This window comes from Juglans regia, chromosome 8 (genome assembly GCF_001411555.2).
Source record: "Juglans regia cultivar Chandler chromosome 8, Walnut 2.0, whole genome shotgun sequence".
In the NCBI taxonomy this organism is placed as follows: Eukaryota; Viridiplantae; Streptophyta; class Magnoliopsida; order Fagales; family Juglandaceae; genus Juglans; species Juglans regia.
The window spans coordinates 109,631-127,595 of NC_049908.1; the positions used below are offsets into that span (position 1 = coordinate 109,631).

Genomic DNA, 17,965 nt, shown 5'->3' on the forward strand with positions numbered 1-17,965 from the left:
CAATATGCTTTAAAAGACTATTGGAAGGAGGACATGTGGAGAAAGTAAACCATACGTGTCAAAACGAGACATGCGTGTAGCACGAATTACACTCTGCAATTGTTATGGGTTCATCATATTCTTGTGATTTATCAACTGCTTCATATCTTTCAATGCAAAATATTTCCTTGTCAGTAAAATCTATGCATCTACATATCCACTTCTTCCTTGAATGCACTAGCATCATGTGAGGGATGACAAATGCAATATCAATATGAAAAACGTCATTCTGATTTCTGTTATAGGCATGGAGTTCTGTTATGGCCTTTAGAGTTTGTACTGTACGTGTTTTATTTTTATTATCTGGGTATACTAGCCGCATCTCTAGTTGCTGTGGTCTCGTGTTTGCTTCAAACAGTATGTTGGGGATTTGTTTATCTTCCACAGAGAAGGGGTTACTTTGATTTGTGACCGAATGTCTTGGTGCCTGTGTGTTTGTCAATTTTAGGGCCTCATACCTGGAGGTGCACTAAAACCCATTGGTGGTAATGTGGATGCAACCTTTGATGTGACTGAGCATTATTGGTTCCCGATGCTGGCTGGATTATCTGATCTCACATCAGACCCAAGGCCAGAGGTCAGAAGCTGTGCACTAGAAGTTTTGTTTGATTTACTGAATGAGAGAGGGAGCAAATTCTCTTCATCATTTTGGGAGAGCATCTTCCATCGAGTCTTGTTTCCTATTTTTGATCATGTAAGACATGCTGGAAAGGAAAGCTTAATTTATTCTGATGATGAGTCACTTCGTGAGACCAGCATCCACTCACTTCAATTGCTGTGCAACCTTTTCAACATTTTCTACAAGGTACTTGATATTGGTTGTGTTAAACAGTACTCCCTCTTAGTACCAATTAGTCAAGAGAGGGATATGTTGATGCTGATGCTGATGCTGAGATTTAATAGAGATAAACAGTTGTTAAACTTGATACATTGATTGAATTTAAAAAAAAAAACTGTTCTGTTATTCTTGAAGTTGGTTTTGGCGCATAGTTAACAGGAGGAAGGAAGAAGAAAATGTATGCCTTGGAATACACTACGTTGTAGACCATGACATTATGTTATACTGAATATTGTTTTGCTGCGCACACAGACAAAATGATTACAGACAAAATGATTATTACTTGAATGTTTAGAAGAGATGTGTTAATCTCATTTACATATTAATGGATCTAATTGTTTTTTTGGGTGTAGCATTATTGATTGTTACTGCCAATAGCGTGAATGTATATGTCTCTGGTGGTGAGCTTATTGAAAACGATTTTGAAATAAGGTTTTCTATTGAAACAAGTCACGTCTGACAATGTATATTGAGCGTAGTAGTTTATGTATTGAGCACCCATCATTTAAAGGCTGTGAGATGATCTAGTTTTAATTATTTTTTAAGAACTTATTTGTGATGGCAAATTTATCTTCTTTTGTGCAGGAGGTATGTTTTATGCTTCCGCCATTATTGAGTTTGCTGTTGGATTGCGCCAAACAGACCGACCAATCAGTGGTTTCAATATCTCTGGGTGCACTGGTGCATCTTATAGAAGTTGGAGGACACCAATTCAGTGAAAGTGACTGGGATATGCTGCTGAAAAGCATAAGGTTCACATCTCATGCTTCCTGAAAATATTTTGTTATATTCCATTACTAACGTTCTTTTGTTTTGACCACCAGAGATGCTTCATACACAACACAACCACTTGAGCTGCTCAATGCTTTAGGTTTTGATAGTGCTTCCTTGAAGTCTTTTGACAACGAGGAAGTGGATGGCCATCATTTTGATGGCAGGGATAATGGAAAGGGGTCTCTGTTGCCATCCCTAAGTAATGGTCATGATGGCACTGCAAGGAACCCTAATGCAACAGTCCCCCTAGATCACTATCGAGAATCAGGTTCACAAGTTAATGTGGAAGGATCTGAAGGTTAGCTGCTGAAACATTTATGGGAAATGCGTATTTATAGTAAGGCTTGTTATTAGCATTCAGATAACTTAAAATCTGCAATCCAACAGATTGAAACAATAATCTTATAAATATTTTTCCCACTGATATCTTATTATGATTGAAGGGTTAAATTTGTGCTACCTTTACCTTTATAGTTGTCAATGTGAAATAATAAAATAAATATCGGTGAATGTATTCAATGGAAACTCAGGAAAATTGAATGTTTATTTTTTAAGGGCTTGCATCACCATCGGGAAGAGCTTTGAAAACTGCTGATGGAGGCCTCCAACGGAGTCAAACAATTGGCCAAAGGATTATGGGAAATATGATGGACAATCTCTTTCTCAGAAATCTTACTTCTAAATCTAAAAGCCCTGCTTCAGATGCTTCCGTGCCATCTTCTCCAGTCCAGGTATCTTACTTGTCAATAATCATGTCCCAAGGGCCATGTGGTATCTGCTTTAGACAGTCAGGAAAAGATTAAAAACAAAAAATATCTTCTTTAGATGTGCCACATAGATTCACACCCAGTTAATATGCCTTTCTAGCTGTATTGTTATTGCCTTCAATTTAAATTTCTTGACTATCACACTTCAATTGAATGCTAAACTTTCCATGGGTTTTTTTTTTCCTGAACAATTGTGATATTGAGGAATTATCTGCAGTTCATTTGTGCCAAAAAAGAAGTTCCAAGACAGGCAGACCTGCTTTAACTTGATCTCACTTTACCTGCTAAGAAAGTGGCCAATTTCAGATCTGGCTGTTGTATATAGTTTTTTGTTAAGGTTTTGTTGGAGTGGAGGTGTTTGTTCGGTGGAACTTCAGGAAAAGTGCATATTTTCACTGAGGTGGTTTTCTGAATAGAGAAGTTATACTGCTTGACAATGACCATGAAAAAAGTAATATTCTAAGATATTTTAAAGACAACCAACACTTTTCCTTGGCAATTTAATGATATTTATTCTTACCAAAAAATAATTAGCAATATCTTTCTTTTCTTTTATAGTCTGTATGTTACTTTGATGTTGCTTACCTTCTGTAAAATTTGATTTCAAATTCATATATCAACATGACCACTTAACTAGACATATAATGCTTGTGGTTTGCTTGACGTAAATTGTGAATTTAAGATTTGTAATTTACTTTTTACAGCTACATGTAGTTATGGAATACCAGTATGTTTGCTCTCTCTCTCTCTCTCTCTCTGGTCACCATCTGGTGGTCTAGTGGGGAGAGCATTCGATGACTTTTTTTGTTTTTGGTTTATTAATTTTTTTAGTAAATATAATTTTATGATTTAATTTTAATTTAATTTAATTTTTCAAATAGGAGAAGAGAGTTCTCTATGTGGAAGTCTTACAGGCTCCAAATTTTTTTTCTTAACTTCGAGGTCTTATGGATTGCCAAGTATTTTCTGTTAATTAGGATCGATGAAATTTGTAACAGGGGGCTGATCCACAATTTGTCATAGCACAGGTGGTTATTTCTAAAAAAAGCATAGATGCTGAATCTCAACCTGACCGAAGTACAGGGGGTTATTGATGAAATGTTTCAATGACAATTTTCATTTTGGAGAAAGACAGGAAGCTAGTTCCCTACAAATTTAGTCTAGAATGTCAAAAACTGCATTTTGAATCAAGCAGCTCTGTGGTTTCTAAATGTCCTTTCCATTATTCCAGCTCAATGCAGCACAGATTAAAATCTTAACCCATTGTTGCACCCTATCAAAAGCAATCTCAATGATCCCAGGTCTTAGGTTTGCAGATTGAATTAGATACGATAGTTTGAATACAAGTAGTGCTACATAGTTGAGGAATTTTGATTTCTTCATTAACTGGTCAGATTGTTGGGGTTAAAAGGTTTGCTAAACTTAAGGTTTTATGTCATCCTAACTAGGTGTTACCTCTTGTATACTCTCTGTATACTTGGACTATGCCTATTCTTATTAATATAATCTTTACCTATAAAAAAGAAAAAAAAAAAAGTTCTCTGTGTTTCAAATATATATTTTTTTTTATCAGTAAAAAGTAATTTTCATTAATATGAATGAAGATAGGCATAGCCTATGTACACAGGGAGTATACAATAGAAAACACCTAAATACATTCTTAATAAACTAAATTAGAGCTAAGAACTCCTGTACACTAATTCCATTAAGAACAATAGCTGAAAACCATAAGAGTAAAGTGTGCAGAAAAAAATTTTGTAGCTCCTCCATTGTTCGCTCCTTATCTTCAAAACATCATGCATACCTTTCCATCCAAATACACCACATTATGCATAACGGGATCATTTTCCAAGCTGCTGCTACCTGAGAACAACCTTTTAGACCCTTCCAACAAGCAAGTAGGTCAATCACCTTTGCCGGCATAACCCACGCAACATCGACTCTCAGAAGGGGTATTGTTTAAGGTTGTAAATGAGGTTCAAGGGGCTACTATTTTACGCAAGTTCTTTTAATGAGTGTCTGTACATTAGCCTTTCTACAGTATTCCCATTTTATTTGCATATCCTTCTTTGTAAACCCACCTGAGGATGATCGAGGGAAACTTCAATACTTAATACTTCCCCTTTTTCCTTCTTTTAATATATCTGGATCCACACGCCTTTTTTTTGTTTATATTTGTTTCGTTTGTTGATCTCCTGCCACTCTAGGTCCCTGACGCCATGGAATCCGATGTTAAAGATGAGGTAGAAAGTCCACTATTGGGAACTGTGCGAGGAAAGTGCATCACTCAATTACTGCTGCTTGGAGCAATTGATAGTATCCAGGTTTAGTTCTGATTCTTGTATATTTTCATTAGACATAACCCTCCCTTTAATGAATGCCTTTTTTCTTAATTATTATAGATCCACCTGAAATCCAACAGAATGAACTTTTGAGTTAATTTTTTAGGAGAATACAGTTGGAATGCCGCATGGTTGGACAGATTTAGTTCTCCAAATAGCTTGGGCCTATTGCCATATCCATTTCTCCTTGACCTATTTAGTAGGTGAGGCCTGGGTAGAAAAGGTAGTGGTGGAGAATGTAATGGTCCACCCTGTGCACGAGTGGGTGAGAACTTGTTTTTTCCCTTTTTTTTTTGGAGCTTGTTGTTGGGTTGGGTGGGCCGCAGCGGTTGATACCTCACATTGAGCTAGAATAGGTGGAAAATAGGATCCCACATTGCTTGCAGGGGAGAAGTCTTGCTCTTCATAATGATTCCTAGGACCCCAATTGTACCATTGAATTGTCCTTTTTGGAGTATGGGTCTAATCTAGCTTGGGCATAGGACTGTTACAGTTGGTATCAAAGATAATCTCAATCATAAGTGTGTAACTTTGAGCTGTGCTACCTATAATAGAATGGCCTGATGAGGAAGTCAATAATTTAAGCGGGGGAGTTTATGATGTCCCATATTGAGTGAGTATAGGTGGTGATGAGATCCCATATTACTTGGAGAGGAAAGTTCTTGCTCTTTATAGTGATTTCAAGGGGCTCCGATTATACCATTGACTAGTTCTTTTGGAGTATAGGGCAGATGTGGCTTGTTCCTTGGCTTGTTAAAGCGGGGTGAGTGGACATTACAAAAAACCGTGCACAAGAAGGGAGAGAGAGAGAGAGAGATTTGACTAATGTATCATTTAATTGTTGGGAAGGTATCTGAAAATTGTTTTCCTGTCAATTTGTAGAAGAAATACTGGAGCAAGTTGAAAGCACCACAAAAGATTGTTATAATGGACATATTGCTACCTTTGTTGGAGTTTGCTGCTTCTTATAATTCATATACCAACCTCAGAACGCGGATGCACCAAAATACTGACCTTTGGTATTCAGATTTGTTTTTCTTCTCCTTCACCAGTTGCCTAAAGAATTTCTTATCCTTGAAGCAGAAGAACGTTTTGTCATTATTATTTCATTTTTGAACAGGCCACCTTTGAATCTTCTGCGCCAGGAATTAGCAGGAACTTGCATATATCTGGACATCTTACAGAAAGCAACTTCAGGAGATGATATGAATGAAGAGAGATATCCTAATAGTCCTGTGGATGTTGATACTGCTTCAACTAACAAATCTAGTACAGAAGAAAAACTTGCAAGAGTAGCTGAGGAGAAATTGATATCTTTCTGTGAACAGGTACTCAGGGAGGCATCTGATCTGCAGTCCAGTGTTGGGGAAACTACTAATATGGACATTCATTGTGTGTTGGAGTTACGTTCTCCAATTATTGTTAAGGTATATAAATTGTTGTTTCTAAAAATAGTGAAAGTAGGGCATGTTGAGAGATATTTGATTTTTTATGATGATTTATTTAATGCCAACACTTTTGCTGCTAAGTATTATTGGAAACATTTTGCATATAGGATAATACATACACTTGCTTACAAGGATTTTGTGCAAACTGCATGCCTGATTTGTAAAGCACTTTTACTTCCTCGCACCTCTTATAATGTGCAACGTCATTCCATTCTCTTGTTGGAGAACACAACCCTACAGTGAGTCTCAGCACATACAACATTCTAAAAGCAGGACCAGGCCAGCTTGTTGGACTGGTTGAACTCTCTGCTGGCATCAGTTATAGTCCGTTTAGAGCCATCAGACCACTTTGTTGTCAGAAATGGATTGGCCTGGATGTTTGGCAGCCATTTTTACCTCGCAATAAAACTGTCAAAATTTGCATTAAGAAGGCCTTGAACTCAAGACATCCTGGGTTCAACCCCACATTAGGAGTTCCCCATAAATTACATGATAGACCATTCTAGCGTATGGGGTCATGTATCTGGGATTTTACGGGTAGGTCCTAAGAGCCTTGCCTTGGTAATGATCCACGTCATCAAAGGAATAGGGACTGTCATTTTCTCTGACTAGGGAGTTTCCAACATCCAATGAGAACTAAGGGACCAAGTTACAAATCTAATTAAAGCCTTGAGTGTTTTTCTCATTCACTTTTATAAGTTGTAGTGGTAACCTAGCTTTTTCTTTCTCCAATACTTGATCTTTCAGGTTATTAAAGGCATGTGCTTTATGAACAGTCAGATATTTCAAAGACACGTGCGAGACTTCTATCCTTTGCTTACAAAACTTGTATGCTGTGACCAGGTAATTTCCTGCTTCCTGATCTTTTTATTTTAGTTTATTCTTTTAGAAAAAGCACCTATAGATTTGTGGCAATATCTCCTGCCCTTGCAGAAGTTCTTTATTAGCCCTTAATCTTTCATAGTCTTTGTCTGTCCTTGAGCTCAATGTTCGAGTGTCAAATTAGTTTGTTGCATGAATATGGCTTGTATGGCAATTGCTATAGCATAAACCCCCCCCCCCCCCCCCCCAAAGCCGCCATGCCCCCACCCCACCAAAAGAAAGTAAAAGCAATAATTTTATCTTGTATCTGGCTTGATCCACGTAAAAGATGTTTTATCTATTTCTAAATGACATGGACGAAACTGTGCGATGTTATTTCTATTAAACTAGCCAGATTGTTAGGTTCTTTTCTGTCACTGAACTAGTCAGTTCTTATTTTGTATCAAACATGAAATTCTAAAAAGGGATTGTGCAAATGGTGGTTTGTATCACCTCAGCAGCATCTTGAAACTATGCTTAAAGTTGATTTCTTAGCATTTTGTTGATTCAACCTCTTTTTTTTTTTTCTTTTTTTTTTTTTTTTATAAGTGAAATTTCATTGAAGCTCAAAAAGTGGTGCAATCCAACTCACTGGAAGCATACTAGAGATACATTTAATAATGCTTGGAAAATAAATAAACCTTTATCTTAAAGGGGTGTTTACCCCCCTTAACACACACAGACACACGTGGACAATTGCTTTATCAGTTAGTCCCTGAGTCGATATTATGGTGTTAAGTCCAGTCTGCCATTACCATCAGTCTATAATGTATTTGTACAGGGCATCTCAGTCTATCATGTTTACTGAAAACAAAATGTGGAGAAGAGCCATCACTTCTGTGTCATTATGTAAATAACTGCCTGTGATGCCGTTACTCATTTAATTATAATATAATTCTTTTGTTTGCAACTTGCTCATGGGCTCTCTCATTGCATATCAGATTTGGGTTTACTATGTCTGCATTTACCATTTGGACCGTCCTTCTCATTCTATCTTCTGTAGAAATCTTTTTTTTTTTTTTGATATGTAAGAGATAAATTTTATTAATGAAAAAGGCCAAAGCCATGTACACAGGTAGTATACCACAAAACTCCTAAAAAGAAATACATTCTAAGAGCGATAAACTAAAGACAAGAAGTCTTGAATATTGTCCCCAACTAAAACAATAGCAGAAAACCAAAGTAATAAAGTATTAAAAAAGAAATTCTTCAGCTCCACCACTGTACGTTCCTTATCTTCAAAACATCGCGCATTCCTTTCCATCCAAGTGCACCACATGATACACAGCGGAATCATCTTCCATACTGCTGCCACTTGACGACAACCCTGCAAATTCCTCCAACAGCCCATCAATTCCACAACCCTCGAAGGCATTACCCATGCGACGTCAACCCTCCGAAAGATCTCATCCCACAACACCCTTGTTACCTCACAGTGTAGTAAGAGATGATCAACCGATTCTCCATTCTTTTTGCACATGTAACACCAATCCATCACCACACATCCTCTTTTTCTCAAGTTGTCGATAGTCAAGATCTTCCCTAGTGCGGCATTCCAAACAAAGAAAGCAACTTTGGAAGGCACACGAGATCTCCAGATGTTCTTCCAAGGGAATGGAGTAAGATCATACGTGATCAAAATGTTGTAATACGCCTTAACAGTACATAACTTATGATCCTTAGACCTCCACTTCAAACTATCATGTTGAACCCTAGAAGTACCCGAGGAATGTAATAAGCTGAAAAATTCAGTAACCATGTCTAATTCCCAATCATGAAAATCCCTATAAAATATAGTGTTCCACTGATGCGAACCATGAGAAAATAACTGCACATCAGCCACTGCAACCTCCCTATTAGCTGCAATACGATATAAAGCCGGAAAAACCCTTTCCAAAGTCTGATCTCCACACCACACATCCTGCCAGAAGCGGATTCGGTTACCCTCACCGACTTCAAAGCGAATATGTTGTTTAAAACATTTCCACCCCTTCCTTATATACTTCCATAACCCCACTCCATACCCCCCCCTCACTTCGTTTGAAATCCACCCACCCCATGCAACACCATATCTTGCGTCTACAGTTTCCTTCCACAGTGCTCCCCCCTCCCTATGATATCTCCAAAGCCATTTCCCCAATAGTGCTTTATTAAAGGTTCGCAAGTTGCAAACACCCAAACCACCATGCACAATTGGGGCACAAACCGTCTTCCAACTAACTAGGTGAAATTTCTTCTCCTCCCCTAATCCTCCCCATAAGAATGCCCTAAAGATTTTCTCAATCTTAGTTGCCACCCCTGCAGGCATAGGAAAAAGAGATAAAAAATATGTAGGTATGTTAGAAAGGGTGCTCTTAATAAGAGTAAGACGCCCCCCTTTTGATAAATACACCCTTTTCCAACCCGCCAGCCTTTTTTCTATCTTTTCCACCACCCCATCCCAAATAGCTCTATTCTTGAACGATGCTCCTAGCGGGAGGCCCAAATATTTCATAGGAAAAGAGGACACCCTGCAATCCAAAAGACTGGCAAGATTGCTTATATTATGAACCTCCCCCACCGGTACCATCTCAGATTTGCTGAGGTTCACCTTAAGCCCTGACACTGCTTCGAAGCAAAGTAGCAATGCTCTTAAAGTTTGGACCTGACTACTCTCCGCTTCACAAAATACTAAAGTGTCATCTGCAAAAAGAAGATGTGAGATAATAAAAGGGCCACCCAAGCCATTTCCCACCTTAAAACCAGATAAGAAACCCCCATCAACAGGCGCCTGTATCATCCTACTCAACGCCTCCATAACGATGACAAATAATAGAGGGGATAACGGATCTCCCTGTCTCAAACCCCTCGAGCTATCAAAAAAACCAGCAGGAGTGCCATTAACTAAAACTGAGAATCGAGCAGTTGAAATACAGAACCTCATCCATGAAATCCACCTATTTCCAAATCCACACCTCTCAAGCAGGTATAAGAGAAAATTCCAATTCACATGATCATAAGCCTTCTCCATATCCAGCTTGCATAGAATACCTGGACTTCCCTCTTGCAATCTAGCATCTAGGCTCTCATTTGCTATGAGCACCGAATCAAGAATATGTCTACCACGAATAAAAGCATTCTGTGGCTTGGATATAATATTTTCCAGCACTGGACTAAGCCGGTTAGCAAGCACCTTTGAAATAATCTTATAAACACTGCTAACCAAACTTATTGGACAAAGTCCTCAATGAGAGAAGCCTCGTGTTTCTTAGGAATGAGGGCAATAAAGGTCGCATTAAGAGATTTTTCAAACTTCTAATAAGTATGGAATTCACTGAATACCTGCATAACATCCCCTTTCACAACATCCCAACAAGTTTGGAAGAAACCCATTGAGAAACCATCCAGTCCTGGTGCTTTATCCTTAGCCATACCAGTGATGACTTTGAAGATCTCTTCCTCAACAAACGGTCTCTCCATAACACTCACATATTGCGGATCAAAAGTCTTAAAATGCAAAGCATCGAGCTTCGGCCTCCAATTTGCCGTTTCAGTAAGTAAATTCTCATAATACTGTACAATATGATTTTCTAATTCTGGGGAAGAGGATAACACCTGAGTACCAGAAGTAAGCGCCTCAATGTTATTGTTTCGGCGATGTGAATTAGCCACTTTGTGAAAAAACTTTGTACACCTATCACCTTCTTTCAACCAAAAAGCCCTAGATTTTTGACGCCATGATATCTCTTCTGACAATAAAACTCTCTCCAACTCTACCACCACCATGCCCTTCCTCACTAATACCTCCTCCGATGCATCTCCCGATAATTCTCTACCCTCTAACTCCTGCAATTCCTCTAACAAAGAAGACTTCTGATTGTCTGTGTGCCCAAAAACTTCCAAATTCCATTTTTTCAGATCTTGTTTTAGAGCCTTAAGCTTGGCTGCTAAAATGAAACTTGGCGTGCCACTAAACTGATACGATATCCACCAAGCACGCACCGTGTCTACAAACCCATTCGATGTTAGCCACATGTTTTCAAACTTGAAATACCTTCGACCCCTATGTATGCCCCCACAATCAAGAATAATGGGAAAATGGTCTGAACTGACTCGAGCTAATCTTTTTTGACTTACTTCTGGATAATGAGCTTCCCATGCCGGAGAGACAAGGAATCTATCCAACTTCGACCAAACCCTACCGTTAGACCATGTGTAGTCCCCCCCCACCAAAGGCAGGTCCATAAGATCCAGATCAAAAATGAACTCAGAAAATTCCTCCATGGCCCTGGAATGCCGACGATGCCCTGAACATTCACTAGGAAAATGGGTAATGTTGAAATCACCTCCCATACACCACGGCACATCCCATAATGAGTATATTCCCGCCAATTCCTCCCACAATCTTCGCCTATCACAGTCCCTGTTTGGACCATAACACCCTACAAAAGCCCATTCCCATCCATCGCACACATTTTTGAATAAAGTCGAAACAGAGAACTCGCCAACACACTCCTCAATCGCCTCAACCACTCTTTTATCCCACATTAATAGAACACCACCTGAGGCTCCCAGTGATGCCAAATAAGACCAACCCACGTGCGAACATCCCCATAAACTACGCACCAAATTTCTATCTATTAAACTCAGCTTTGTTTCTTGTAGGCATACCACATCACCCATCCACATTCTCAACAAAGTTTTGATACGAAGACGTTTATTACTATCATTAAGTCCCCGTATATTCCAAGATAAAATCTTGGGTTTCATAAGAAACTTAACTTGCCCCTCCCTTTCGTTCTATCCCTTCCACTACTTCCTTCCTTCATGTTATAATTGATGGAACACGTTAAACGTTTGAGTTCCCTATCCTGTTTAGTGGCGGATTTCGAACGGCTAGCTTCAATAGCCACAACCAGCGCCATAAATTGCTCTTCAAAGCCTCCAAAAGAAACCCCAAAAATATCTTGAAGCTCCTCTACCTTCTTAAAAATCCAATTAGACGAGCAAGTCCCATGATTACTAGGAGGAAGAGTACAAAGTGGAGTAGCTGCCCCCTCCTCACCTACATTGTCCTTAGGAAGCAAAGACAGTTCTGAACCCCCCTCATTTCCAGAGAAAAAGTCTTCCCCTGCCTCTACCAGATCCTCCAAACCAAAACCTTGCGAAACAACCTGCACCGACACAGCATCTTGATCTACTACCTCCACACAAGGCTCAATCTGTACACTCCCTAACCCCACATCAAGAGACAGTGAGTGTTCCGAGCTCCCCACCACTACCGGATTCTCCATATTCGCACAACCAAGAACAGGCGAGACAACCTGCACCTGCACAGCAACTGGAGCTACTACCTACACACACGGCACCCTCTGTTCACTTCCCCACCCCACTTCAAGAGCCAGCGAGGAAACGACCTCACACGGATGAGGAACCGCGTCAATCGCGATCTCTCCATCCTCCAACCCCGCCCCTTGAAATATCTCAACCGGCACACCAAAGTGGTCGACGGTGGCCGGCGAACTTTTCTGTGCCAGCGATGACGCCGACACACTGTGTATCGGGTCCCCCGGAGCCTGTTTCGGATCCTGGCCCGATATCTCGGTGGACCGAGATACCTTCCTCCAGGCCTTGTTGAAGCCCTCGACCCTACCCAGACTTGGGCCCCCTGAACCCGATACATTCGGCCCATGCTTCTGACCCGTTACCCGACCCAATTCAGACTTCATCTCTCCCTTTCCTTTGACGCAGCGTTTCAAATAACTGATTTCTTCTAACACTGCACCCACCTTTTCCTCTAGACCAATCAACATCCTCAGAATTGTTTCCTCATTCAACCCCACCAGCCCACTGCCAACTTCCTCAAAATCTTTTTTTATTGATAGAATGTGGGACAACTTATATTTTTTTTTTATAGGTAAGGATAATAAAGTGGGACAACTTATATCACATCACAAAACAGTTAGAACTTATATTTCGTTTGGTAAAACCTGCATGCATATACTAAAAAAGGAATTTTCATTTTTTCAACTTTCCCAGTCCATGTAGGAAGGTTAGATTGGTCTGAAACTTGTTCTTTGTTTTTAGTGAGAACTTATATTCCATAGTTATCTATGCAGTGAATCTCCCATGGCAAGCTATTGCTGTAGCCCTCAAACTATCCTCGCCAGCCCATGAAGGCTGGCAATGGGGTGGGGTTGAGAGAGCGAGCCTGATCCTTATGCCATGTGAGATATACAACTGGTCCACAAATGCCAGTTGGCATGGGGCTTGTAGAAGTATCAGTGTGTCAATTGGCCCGGGTTTTACTTTGAACCACTTAGGGATACGTAACATACTTGCTGCCCATTTTGTTTGGTAATTGATGTAGGAAAAGCTTTCCAGAATTTTATCTTAATTCCTTAGTTCGTCCCCAACCGCCTACCCTCGTTTAAAAGCTTTTCTTTTACAAGTCTCCTTTTTTTATAACAAGGAATCCCAAAGACATTGCAAATGTAACATGTGTCTTACTCATTTAGACAGTTAGACCCTGGACCTGTGCGAGATGTCTCATCACAGATCAAGCAAATCATTGGCTTTCACTGATAGGACATAGCCCCAAGAAATTGTTGCATCCCAAGGGTTCAAACCTTAAACCTGGAGGGAGCATACCCCAAAACCAAAGCCCTTACTACTTGAGCCAATCCCTAGGAGTTTAAATCATTCCTTTAAAAGCATGTATACTCAACAACTGCAGAATGGTCAGTGAAGCAAACTATTTAGGGAGCAAACAAGGTACATGCTGTCTATGCAGCGCTGGGGAAGCTAGTATAGGGGGCAAACCCCTCTTTTTTGTTTTTTGCTGCGATCTTTCTTTATTTGTTTCTTTATTGCCATCTTTCCGTATTGATTTTCAATTGAGTGATTTCCTAAGGTAGGGAGTAGGGTTCGACGAAGAAGATCGACTATCTTCTCGCTTCATTTTTAAAAGCTAGGATTCCCATTTCGACTTTAAAAATCAAGTTGAGAATCACATGGCCTTCGTAATTGATGTGGGACAGATTTATCTAGGTCTTCCTTGGCATCAAAGCTTTAAAAGGAGAAAATCCATTTTGCACCCCGAAACTGTCATCCCTTTTGCAATGCAGTACGCCCAACTGTTGCTTTTGGCATATTTATGGCCATTAGGATGGACTATTAATCCCAATCTTATTTTGTTCCAAACCTGAAATTCTAGAATGATATTGTGCAACTTACTGCCTAGAATGTGATTATTAATCTGTCCTAACGGTCATAAATTGGACAAAGGGGGATAGTTGATGAAAAGTGATATTCCGGGTACCACATTGCAAAAGGGGTCATAGTTTTTAAGTGCATATTGTATTTAAGTGACTGCCATTGCATGGCAGTTGGGAAAGACTGAATGACATTCCAGATTCAGTTACTTCCCTTCTAAGCTTCGTTATTTATTATGACAACCAGAGTCTCACTTTAAGTGATGTTTTATTCCTCCAATCACGTATGAAAATTCGTTCTTGTCTGTAGTTGAATGCGCCTATAGTGTAAGGTTATGTGATTAATTTTAGTATTCTGTCACGTTTTATATATTTTTTATAGTCTTTGTAAGACCGGATTTCTCTGAGATCAAGCTGCCAAATAAGTAATAAAAAAAGGTTACAACTCACTCAAATGGTGTTGGTATTACTGACTAAGAAATGATATTTGAGTCGTATGATGTATAAGCCCCGCGCGCTCTCTTTGAAAAAAGTAGATAAATCCGAGACCCACATGAGAATCATGTTTTTTAATGGTAATTCCCCTTTTTTTTCAAATGGAGTACACGAGGCTTATTCACCCTAAGACTATATCATTACTCATTTTTCTATAGACTAATGATATCGATTATTTTTTCAGATGGATGTTCGTGGAGCTCTTGGTGATCTTTTCAGGACACAATTGAAAGCTCTCCTGTCATAGTTTTGTTTTCAGTCACTGTCAAGTTATTTTTTGAAATGATTCTTGGTTATTGCAAATAAAAAGGCAGATCGTCTCATTGTTCAGCTGACTTTTTTCCCTATATTGAAAACTTGATATGCTCCTACAAAAATTATATTTCCTCTCGCTGTGTTTTGGTGGAAAGAGGAGGGAGACAAATGATATTTCCTTCTTAATGAAGGCTTTGGTGTTTGCAGTTGTATTATATTGCTGATCCTAGAAACATTAGTAAAAAAGTAGTACCTGAGGGATTTCTCGATTTGTTTAGTTATTGAAGATCTTTTTGAAGTCATGTTTAGATAATTTTTATTTTTACTGTCACTAGTGGTTGACCCGGTAGTTCAGCATGACACTGTCATGTTAATTTGCAAGTAAAATTATTCACAGCAAACAAGGTATTTGCAAGTAGAATTATTCACAGCAAACAAGGTGGGAACCATATATCAAGGGATCACTTAAGACTTAAGAGTACTCTGCTGAACATTTTGTGCCGCTAATCCTTGGACCCATAAACACGTGGAGGAGGATTTCCAGCTCAATCGAGAGAGTAAAATGACGATGATTTCTAGATAGCCCCTTTATCTACTCAGAAAAGCTGCATGAAAAATGTTCCTTGGGAATGAAGGCATTTGCCCAGAACCTGAACAAATACATTTGCATTACTTTGGATTTGATAATTTTTGGAAAACCCCATGCACGAAATTAGAAATAGATCAAATCAGGTTACGATTGATTCATATACAATTCAAGCTCCTTGATGTGATCTGAGCCCAATGCTCAATATTGATAACAGCATTTTTATTGGTTAAATGCATCTTCAAAATTTAGTCAATATCACACTTTTTTACATTTGTCTATTTCATTTAAATTCAATCCCCACATTGAATTAGTCATTCACTCTCTATATAATAATAAAATATTACTAAATTAATAATTTTTATACTTAATTTATTTATATCACATTTTATAATTATACTAATTTAATATTTATATTCTAATTAAATTAATATTAAAAAAATTATATTTTCAAAGGTCATTTAATGCTAATAACCATATGTTGAAATTAAATTTATCTAAAATTATATTTAAATTTCTTATTCACTAACCAAATATCTATCAATATACCCATTTCAATGTCAATAAAAAATCTGCACCTACATAAATACCTACAAGTAGTTAGAATGAGAAATTAATATTTTACTATTTGGTGAATTAATTGTGGTTTTTCATCTTTGGCCAATCACTGTAATAGAAATCTAAATTATTTTAGAGATGTCCAATCCAATATGAGATCTTTTTTGTACAGATTATTTAAATTTTAGCCATTCTTTAACTTTGGTCAAGTCAATAAAAATGCTCTAAGAGTGATGCTGCACCTATTCACCGAAAATCCTCACCTTCACCAAGTTTTTAGTTTTTAACAATTTTTTAGAACACTTCATTTTTTAAAAAAGAAAAAAAAATTTACGAAGTCATTAAAATAATACTTCTTTAATCTTTAAAAAAAATATCAAGCCACTCTCGATGAGTATTCTCGATAGGACAAGGATTCTCCTATTGATAATATAATTTTTTATCACTATTTGTTATAACAGTTCCCCAAACAGCAATTGTATAGCGAGATAACCTCCTTGGCACCTGCAAAATCCACATAGAATCGGGTGATCCCAGTGAAAACGTTTCGCCTAGGTCAGATCTTGAATATGAATCACAAGTAAAGAATAGTGTGCATTCTACCTCTTGTTTCTCTTGTATTTATAGTGGGGACCGGGATACTCTTTTACATGTTGTATCCCCTCATTTTTTACTTTCCATACTTCTTTAATGCTCGTAGCACGGTTTGATAGTAAATTGATATGAAAAGAGTTGTAATAATTTGTGAATAATAACGAGATATTTAAGTTGTGATGAGATGAAATGAGTTATAAATTATTTGATTTAAAATGTTTTATAGAGTTTTAAGAAATGAGAGAGAAATTAAATAAAAAATATTATAAAATTAAAATAATATTAGAATATAATTTTTTTAACATTATTTGTGTTTTAAGATTTTTAAAAAAAAAATTTGAATTGTGTTTTGTTTTAAGATTTATCCCGAAGTAAGTCTAAACACTTCGGGATAAATGTTTCACTTTTTATGTTTCTCTTTTTACTGCTATCAAATTAATTTTAATCTATCATTATTTTTTTGTTTGCATCAAACTTATTCCATTTCCAGCCAAACACCAAGGTATAGTTGTTTAATGTATTGAATCAATAATTTGATTTTATTATTATTTAAATAATTAAAAATTAAAAAAAAAATTGATTTGATTGTTATCTAAGCCAAGAATTTAATTTGATTATTATTTAAATCAAGATATTTAATTTCAATATGAACAAGTTTTATCTTATCAAGAAGTTTGGTTTACATAATGACAAAATACTTTCTTTATCCTATCTCTATATAATTTTTCTATAACTAAATAACTATTTTCAATTAATTGAGGATGATAAAAATTTAGTACTTAAACTTTAAAAAAAAAAAAAAATTGTATAAAAAAACTAAATATCGGTAGGCTATCAAAGACCAAAGGGACCTTAAAGAGTGGGAATGTGGGATCACGAAAGTCACAAAACGTCGGAAGCTTCAACGAAGAAGCATGGAGGAGCATCAGCAAAGGATTGAAGCAAAGAGTCAAGGACTACAAAGATGTGAGTAACAGTAACCCCACTTGGACCCCTCGCGGAAATTGGTCCATACTCCATAATCTTCGTCCTTCCACTGGTTACTATTCAACTTTTCAGCTTCAGACTTCTTCTACGAAAATGAAAAAGGGGATTTTATTTGCTAACTTACTCCATGACAAACTAAATATAAAAAATATTTATATTTTAAGTTTTTTTTCTAATTTATAACTGAACAATAAATATGCTACAGGGACCCATTTCATTATTCATTTC

General features: G+C 37.6%; 1 protein-coding gene across 3 annotated transcripts in view; it reads left to right on the plus strand.

Moving 5' to 3' along the window:
- Window positions 1-15,294, plus strand: part of LOC109000952 (brefeldin A-inhibited guanine nucleotide-exchange protein 5) — an 85,834-nt gene extending 70,540 nt beyond the window's left edge. For all 3 annotated transcript variants that reach the window (XM_018978025.2, XM_018978024.2, XM_035693171.1), the window contains 9 exons: window positions 488-844; window positions 1,463-1,629; window positions 1,702-1,949; window positions 2,207-2,382; window positions 4,626-4,742; window positions 5,643-5,779; window positions 5,881-6,187; window positions 6,956-7,051; window positions 14,942-15,294. In XM_018978025.2, the coding sequence (XP_018833570.2) occupies window positions 488-844; window positions 1,463-1,629; window positions 1,702-1,949; window positions 2,207-2,382; window positions 4,626-4,742; window positions 5,643-5,779; window positions 5,881-6,187; window positions 6,956-7,051; window positions 14,942-15,004 (1,668 nt within the window). In that variant the 3' untranslated portion in view covers window positions 15,005-15,294. The remainder of the gene's footprint in view (window positions 1-487; window positions 845-1,462; window positions 1,630-1,701; window positions 1,950-2,206; window positions 2,383-4,625; window positions 4,743-5,642; window positions 5,780-5,880; window positions 6,188-6,955; window positions 7,052-14,941) is intronic.
- The last annotated feature ends 2,671 nt before the right edge of the window (window positions 15,295-17,965 follow it).